Source organism: Calonectris borealis, chromosome 10, assembly GCF_964195595.1.
Source record: "Calonectris borealis chromosome 10, bCalBor7.hap1.2, whole genome shotgun sequence".
Lineage (NCBI taxonomy): Eukaryota > Metazoa > Chordata > Aves > Procellariiformes > Procellariidae > Calonectris > Calonectris borealis.
In genome coordinates, this window is record NC_134321.1 from 18,101,580 (window position 1) to 18,110,112 (window position 8,533).

Sequence of the window (8,533 nt, forward strand, 5' to 3'; positions counted from 1 at the left end):
ATTACAAAGCAGTACTAAAACCATATTCGTACACATGAACAAGCCCTTTAGCTCTCTGCTGCCCTGTATCTCAGGCCACGCAACACCAAGCCTGTCACTGCATTAACACAAAGCCTTCTGTCTAAACATCTTATAGTGAGGTCTGTTCACAAGCAGTATTACTGAATAAAAATGACAACTTGAGTTCAAACCTGTATTAAATGGAGTTGGCACAATAGCTGCTGGGATATATCAGCTAATAATAAACACCACGCAAATGTAACAGTACAACTATAAAAAAAAAAAAAAAACCACTTACCTATAGAAAAGGCAATGGGCAGCCGGCTGCAAAAGGGCACAGGAATCTCACTTGATGAGTTCAAAGGGCCAGACTGGGAAAGGCACGGTGGGAAAAACTTCTATAGCAGAGTCATGCCCACTTGAGAGAACTATGAGGAACTTAATAATAACAAAATTAATCTGCAATTCATAAAGTCTGATCCCCAAAATAAACGTTCTGCACAATTTTAGAATGAGGTTGCTTTCACAAAGATGAAATCAATTGACTTTAGTTTCAATCACTTGCTACTGTATTTAAGTACAAAGGAAACACACTTCATGTATCGGATCAAGACTAGAATATTGTCATTTACCTGAGGTTTGAGTCACCATGTTAAAATTAGCTTTTATTTTTGAACAGAGTTTTCTCCACCACTTTACAAAAAACGTTTTAGTGTTCACTGGCAGTTAAAACCACTTTGCATAGTGATACTTGAAACATTAATCTTTCAAAAAAACAAGATCCAATTTTGCAGAATTCTGCAAGAAAAACTTACACAGAAATGGTTGGGAGGAGATTTCATGCAAGAAAGGGTTGTTGATGAAACTACTTCACAGGATAAGAAAACAAAACAAAAAAAAACAGAACAAAACCCAAGCCGCTCTTAATTACAGTACATTGCTGTGCAAGATTTGCATGGTGCAAGCACCAGCTGAAGTTGAATCTTGTTCTTAGAAACTGTTTCTTTCTGTAGCTGACAAAATGATCTTCCTCTAGAAGACTTGTAGTAAAGAGCAGAAGAATGCACAAGAAGACAGAAATGAACTAACAGAAGTGCTAGTTTGTGAAGATCCTCCCTTGCTTTCTATAGTGCTGCTGGAGTAGCATCTGCTGTCACACAAGTGAAGCAAGTCTCCTTTGGACCTGTGCCTTTCAGAACTGCACCTGAATAAGAAGTGCATCACCTTGTGCTCCAGAAGGCAAGGACTGCTCTGTAATATAAGTTGGCTAAAAAAAAGTTCTGCTTGGCTCCAGAATTTTCCTGAGAAAATGCCATCAGTTATTAAAATTGACTCTACTTCGCTTCATAGGCTTCTGAATGTCTGCGGATCAGGCCGAACTTGCCTGTAGGGTCAGGGACATACCACTTCTCCCAGACTTCAGCGTATGACGCCGTTCTTCCCCATGGTTTGAAATGTCCATTCCAATGGAGCAGCTTAGCAGCTTTCACAAACTGAGGAGAGTACCTTTTTCCAGCACTAGACCCTTTTATTGAAAAAGAAGCATTAGTGCCTGAAATAATGGCAGCAGGAACACCAATATGCAATATTTTAACTTCAAAACAAAGGATTTTAACAAAGGAAATCTTGTCATTTATGGAGAAAGGAGGTGATATGGGAGGCAGAAATGAGGGCAAAGTGAAAAACATAATCGGGTGCAACTGAATGCCACTTTGATCTGTCTCAGTATCTATTTTAATGTACTGCCTTAACTTCCAAATTCTTTAAAACCCCCTTAATACCCAGATGTATTCAGCAGCCTACGTGCCGTTCATTGGAAACAAAACCTAAGAAAGCGCTCCCAGCACTGGGTTTTCACCAGTAGCAGAACAGATGTGAATGTCTGTTCCTCTCAACAATCTGGGAGGAAACACCTAGGATCACTTCAGATACAATATACATTTGGAAAAAGAAAAGGAAGAGTAAGTCAATTCAAGAACTATCCCCCTAGCAGTTCAAAAAAGAACATGAAGGATCAGGCCCACAAGCCCCAAGATGGTATTGCAAAGCAGTGTTTCTTAAAAAACACGGTATAAAATAGGGGAAGAAAAGATCCATTTGCTGCATCATCAACTAGGCGTCCAGCTACAGACCTGGAAAAACACACTGGGGGAGCAGTGTCACAAATGTTTCATACATACCGAGATGTCGGACATTCCACATGGGATCAATACTGGAATGCTGCTTGTAAAATACAATTAGCAGTGGAGGTGTCGTGATGCTGCCAGCCAGAGTCCTACTGTAAAGTTCCTCTCTGGAAGAGAAGATGAAAAGAAGTTGGGAAAGGATGCTTGTGTGGCCCTAAATCAGTTGATTTTCACTTGCAGCTGCATGACAGGAATCCACGGATACATACACAGCCCTTCATTTAACAGTTAAATGCCATCACCATAACCCAATCCCTGACCTGCTGTCAGCCCCAGCTTGGGGGTACTTACGCTACATTAAGTGCCATCCACTTCTCCAGTTGCTTAGTGATGTTCTGTAATTTCCATTCTGTCAAATTGGCAACAAAAACTCCTGGATTGAAAGAGCAGGTGTTGGCTTTCATGGCAAGCTTTCGGATGGTCTCTTTTTTGTAATCTAGAAACCCGATGTAATTATACTGGGGAAAAAAAAGAGTAGAAATTAGCTTAAAATATGGTCAAATTACTATTTAAAGAAAAATTTTGCACAACTCCCAACACACAAGCATAACTTGAAGTTGTTAAAGGAAATACCCCTTCCTTTAAGACAAGAGAAAGAAAGCTTAAGAGGTCTAACATTTTAAAAATATGATTATATAAACTACATATGCTGCATGGTCTTAATAATACCGTATTATTCATATGGTACCACTCCCACAAAAAGTACTTTTTCTATCTCCCTCTGATGTTCTAAGACCTCCTGCAGTTCCGCACTGGGAATTGCTTTCATTCTAAAGCACAGCAAAAATTCAAAGTGCTTTTACTGTGCCTAAACAGAAACTGCAGGTGTCATTTGTAACACAAACATCAGAGTAAATGGATTTGGATAGGGACAGTGACACCTTTAGGTTCACTGCATTTGGAAGTCAACCTGCAAGAACATTAAAACAGAGTGCCTGTTTCCAAAGCCTGGGATCTATCGTATTGTTACCACTGAATCAGAATAAAACTAACCTGATTGCCTGCTCCACGGACAGCAACTTTATTAGTCGTTGAGTCACAATCATCTGAAAATGCAGCTGCATGTCCAGGTTTCAATGGAGTGTTGTAAAGTTCAAGAATATCATCTGAGAAATGCAAGTAAGCACAGAAAAATTAAAAGCAATCCTGATTAAACACTGAGTGACTTTTTGTTCAGTCCATTGCTATAGCAAATAAAACCACTCAGTTTAATCCAACTCATTCATATTTACAAAGTTTTTACATCTTTCCTTGAAGTAGAAGTTTTTGGTTACTGTAAGAGATGGCATACTGACCTCAGCATAAGGCCAGTGGCAAAAGGCTATGAAAAGGTCCCATACCTTGCACTATTATATCATCATCCACATAGATGGCCTTCTCTGCATGAGGTACCAAATTGGGCAAGTAGAATCTTGCAAAGGTTAACTGTGAAAACCAGAAAGCAAGAGAAGTAAAGAATTAAATGAAAAATTGTCCAAATAAATGTGAAATTGACTGATAGTCCTGGCACTGATCTATGGCACTAATGTCCAAGACAACTTCTATCAAGGAAGTAAAATAGGCAGCAATATCCTAGAAGTTATTCAAAATAAACACGTTCCATCAATTCCCGATTTCCTATGAATTTGTACATTGATAAACTAACTTTAAAACTGGTCTATATTAGAATTTCTTACTTCTCCAGAGATAGCTGTAGCATCTCTGAGGTGTTGGCATGCTTGACATGCAAGCTGCTGCTGTGTTTCACTGTAGCTAGCAGCAAAAAATTATATTGGCCATGCATATGTAGATATTAAAATCCATCTCTCACTATCTGGAAATTTATTCTTACTGGAATTTGATTATAAAAAGATTGCTTCTATGCTAACAGATTTGGGTTTGATCTCTAGTTGTGTTCAAAAGCCAATATCAAAATATATTGTTACTAACTAATAATTGCAAAAAGTAATCAACATCATCCTCACTGGTTTTAAGGTGTCTGTCTTTTGAGGATCCACTTGTACTTTCCCTTCTAAGACACGAGGGTCAAAATCCAAAATTCGGTATCTTAAATTTTTCAGAGCAGTGTTACTTAGCCACAGCCTGCAAACAGAAGGCACAGATTTTGTTAAATGAGACAAAATCAAAAGAAAAGCAAGAGATCCAACTGACAGTGACAGAGATCTTGATCTGGCCACTCGCTTCTCTATCCAACAAACATACATACAGAATGTAATCCATGGCTGATGTTGGTGGTGTCCTGTATGACTGCAGGGGCATGCCCACTATCAGCATACTGCACAGCTGTGACACATGAAAGGTACGAGGTTGCTTATTTTATTAGAAATATATGGTCCTGTTATTACAGGTCCTTCACAAAAAATATCAGTGGGAACAGATGTGGGTAAAAACAAAAGGATCAAAGAACAATCTAGAAAAATGGAGAAACTTCATTGCCAGTATTTGAATTGCTTAGACGAAATGTAGGAAATAACTTTTACAACCCCTCCACCAACAAACTCCAACCCCACTGGAAAAGATGGCTCTTTTCCATCCCTGAAACATTACCAGAAGGAATGACTGTAGGACTCCTCACAGCAGCCTTGGCAAAAAGCTGCAATAAGCACCAGCAGATAGAACTGCAAACAATTTAGGGGAGTGCAGTTCCAGGGAAAACCAGTTCTTCCTCTTCTCAGACGTACTTAAGTTTTACAGTATTGTGGGAATCTAATGAAAAGATCATTACCTCAGGTGATCCACAGTATCGTTCAGAGTAACAATATGGAAAACCACGTTGGATCTGGTGTGACGGTAAATACTGTTCATGGCTGCAATTGCACCCCCAAGCCTCTCATCTGATGCCGCAATGACCACAGAAATCTCCTTATCATTCCCTTCATCTGCCAGCCTCTGGGGAACTGCAGGTATGAAATCTATAGGCTGAAGTCCTACTGGATTTGAATCTGTGGAGTACAAATGGCATCACATACTTGTCTTATGCAAATGAAACACAGACAGTATTACCACGCTAAAATTCCCAACACCTTCAATTATTTCTACTATGCAAGCACTTGGATGTCTCGGCTGAGGTGTGGATTACAGCGTGCCAGTATCAAACACTTAAAATATAGCACCCGCTCTTGAGAATCCGAGATGTTAATGAATAGGAAAACATCACACTTACAAATAAACTACATACATTTAACTGTACATATTCACACACAGCACAACAAGGTACTAAAATGAGGCTTAAACTACAATAGGCCGTACTTAGCTTTGGTCCCCTTTGCAATGTCTATAATCTCACCGACTTCCCCCTCCCATTTATCCTAACCACCTTCTAGCCTTCTCCACATCACCCTTCCCTCTTTTTCTTATACTTTCTTTTCCTCTTAGGTAGGAACCAATGAATAAAACAGAAATTCTGTTGTGAATTTTTTCCCACCGAAGATCAAGGCGTGAAGTACAGCCCATGTTTATTCCAGGGATCACAGATCACACTACATTATCTAAGCTGAAACCACAATAATTTATACTCATAGAGTGCAGATAGGAAAATGGGAGACCAGCGTTGAAATTTATTACTAGACCACATCACCTGTAAAAGCTGGCAAATTGCCCACTACCCGCACGTTTTATAACAACACGGGTACCTTTCAGATGATCTAGACTATTACGTATTACATAACTTTAGGTAATTTGAGGAAGACAGCAAACAGGGACTTGGCAGTTTGTGGGCAATATTCTGCTGTTCACAAGGCTGGGCTTCTGCTTCTGTTTGCCTTTTTTCTGATGACAGAGCCCAACAGCTTTGACTTCAGCTGATTCCCAGTTAAGGCCTGTCAGGCTCCTTTTCAGCTGCTGTTGGGAAGCACCTGTACAACTGCTACCCAGGAGCAACAGCTCCCAGGAGCCGCAAGCTGGGACTTGGCAGTTAATGGGGACATGGAGAGGCTCTGTGGGACCACGTGCAATTCTTAAAAGCAGACTCCCAAAAATGAAAAGGCTTTGCTAAGTAAACTGAATCATATCTTAATAACTTTTAAAGCCAGAAGGAACCCTTACTGCTATCTCACCTGGCCTCCTGACCAAGAAAAGTCACAGGACAGCAAGAACAGACAAGCCCACCAAGCTGAAGTTTCTTGGGTATGAGAATAGAAAAAGATCTACTCGTAAGAGAGTACAAAAATTATATCTTGTTATGCAAATGATTGATCATTATCATACACATTATTTCAGCAACATGGTGGTTTCTGTCTGGCCAGAGCATGTGCTTTCCCAATCTTAAAAAAACAAAAAAACACCAAACCAAAACAAACCAAAACAAACAACATACCTGACAATTCCCGTTTCAAGAAGTCACTGAGGCCTAGGAAGTTATGATGAAGAACTAGCAAAAATATGACAACAGCCACTATAAGGATGGAAATGTTCACTGAAAATTTAAAAGAAAAAAGTTTATCAGTATAACCGGAGAAAGATTCGGAAACTCAGAAAAGTACAAAAGAGATTTTAAAAAATTAGACACACACATACACACATACCTTTCCTTAATGTCATTTTTCTCTTGTTATTTTATTTATTAACATAAGCTTCCTGCAAACCTGCAAGAAAAAAAATACTGCAGTCACTTCCTACTTCCAGTGCATGCCTACACAAGGCATAGCACACTATCACCAGGAGTGTCAAAACAGTTTCTGAATGCGGTGAATGTTTCCTTCTCTTAAAAAGATAAAACTGTATGTCACATTTTAATAACCGAGTATGGTATCTCAGTAAGTATGTAGCTACAATGACGTATCTAAAGAAGAACTCAGAGATGAAAAGGGAGTCACAAAGATCTTGCCCAAACTTTTTCTGCCAGTCAAAAGTGATCCAGAAAGAATCTGGAAGATGATGTATGGTGGTTTTTTTTTTTTACTGTTGAACCAATTTATTTAACTATCTGAACAGAAGCATCCCAGCAATAAGGCAACTGATTATAAATTTCTTTCCATACTTAACTAACTGCAAGATTTTGGCAGGACACAGTGATTATAAGATTTTAACAAATAGCATTCCAAAACCATGAAATTCTCTACATAGAAGATAACAGAGTATCAGCTGAAGTGTAATCACACAAAAAAGATCACAAAAGTGTAAAAGAAGGTATTACCATCATGTTATAGAAGGGGATAAAAACACACACTCAAAGCAATGATGCAATTTCGGTACGCAATTCACACACACATATTCGTTATTTAACAGTACCAGTGATTGTGAAATCAGAACAAGAACTACGCATCCTGGAGCGTGAAGTAGCTCTCAAGTAACACACAGAAAGCACTCGTGCCATAACAACATGCAAAATTCAAGAAAGAGAGACAGTTCTGTATGAAAACACTTGCAAAATTACCAAATTAAGATACCACAAACTGTGTTGTGACTATTATGTGTGTCAGACATAACCATCTTCTTTCTGCTGTTACATTTCTCCCGTGGGGAAGACAGATTAATCACGCACAACACATAAATGCCGTGTGCCATGCCTGCAGCACCACTGAGGTCGGTCAGGACGCGCAGCCTTTGTTTAAAGGAGTACAACGCAACGCCTCTCTTTCAAATGAAGCAGTGCTCCTCCGTCCCCGCGGCAGCGATGCGGAGGGCGCACGGACGTGTACGCAGCTGCCCCTTAGAGACACCACAGCGGCCTGTGCTAAAAGCATTTCCAGATTGACTCTTCCAGAGACGCTGTCAGTGCAAACACAACCCTACGCTAAAACACTCAAACGCCTGCCCAAACCCTGCCGCAATCCCAGTTACTCCGGTGGCGCGGTTTACACACACCAAGCTGGGCACACAACCGTCCCCGCCCGTTTCACTGCACCCTCCACGAGCTGCGTGGCCCAGCAGCACAAACCGCGCTCCCCCCGGGCGGGGGCCCCAGGAGCCCAGCTCCCAGGCCGGCAGGGCCTGGCCCAGCTCTCCTCCACCGGGACACCCCCCGCATTCCCCTCACCATCCGCTCGCGCCGCCGCCAACTGCCACCTCGGCAGCGCGCCGCCCCCGCGGCCGTCGCCAGCCACCAGCAGCCCAACGGACCGCAGGTGTCCGCCGCGATGCCCGATGGCCGCGAGGAGCGAAGCCCGTGCGGCGCCCGCCCTGCTGCACTAGCGGGGCTGCGGCAGCTACCGACGACTTCGCGAGCAGAGCTCGAGCCTTAGACGGGAAGGCCCGCTGCAGGCTGCCAACTCAGCGTCGATTCCGCACAGGCGACGCCGCAGGCGCCTCCCACCTGCCCGCTGAAGGCCCCTCAGTCAGGGGTCCTGAGGTTCGAAGCCGCCGTTGCCGGGGAGACAGCGTCCCGCGCCGCGTCGCTCCGGCCGTTA

The 8,533-nt window shown here is 41.9% G+C and overlaps 2 protein-coding genes across 3 annotated transcripts in view; both read right to left on the reverse strand.

Moving 5' to 3' along the window:
• Positions 1–380, reverse strand: part of PBRM1 (polybromo 1) — a 76,939-nt gene extending 76,559 nt beyond the window's left edge. Inside the window, exon 1 of the mRNA XM_075159193.1 lies at positions 299–380. The gene's annotated coding sequence lies outside the window, so the exon portion shown is untranslated. The remainder of the gene's footprint in view (positions 1–298) is intronic.
• A 264-nt stretch (positions 381–644) lies between these two features.
• Positions 645–8,528, reverse strand: GLT8D1 (glycosyltransferase 8 domain containing 1). 2 transcript variants are annotated; one of them, XM_075159215.1, is made up of 10 exons: positions 8,440–8,528; positions 6,710–6,769; positions 6,502–6,600; positions 4,912–5,128; positions 4,151–4,268; positions 3,527–3,611; positions 3,180–3,292; positions 2,478–2,644; positions 2,181–2,293; positions 645–1,525 (listed from the first exon to the last, which is right to left on the reverse strand). In XM_075159215.1, the coding sequence occupies exons 2-10, from the start codon at positions 6,723–6,725 to the stop codon at positions 1,335–1,337; spliced, it is 1,119 nt and encodes a 372-aa protein (XP_075015316.1). In that variant the 5' UTR covers positions 6,726–6,769; positions 8,440–8,528; the 3' UTR covers positions 645–1,334. The 2 variants fall into 2 exon arrangements, with proteins under 2 accessions (XP_075015316.1, XP_075015317.1); XM_075159216.1 differs by having other exon boundaries at positions 8,164–8,441.
• Between the last annotated feature and the right edge of the window lie 5 nt (positions 8,529–8,533).

Excerpts from the sequence above, each read along its gene's own strand:
- GLT8D1 (XM_075159215.1), bottom strand. Across the intron at positions 3,612-4,150 it reads AGACAGACACCTTAAAACCA|TTAACCTTTGCAAGATTCTA; the intron begins GTGAGGATGATG and ends TGGTTTTCACAG. Across the intron at positions 1,526-2,180 it reads GTGGAATGTCCGACATCTCG|GGTCTAGTGCTGGAAAAAGG; the intron begins GTATGTATGAAA and ends TTTCAATAAAAG.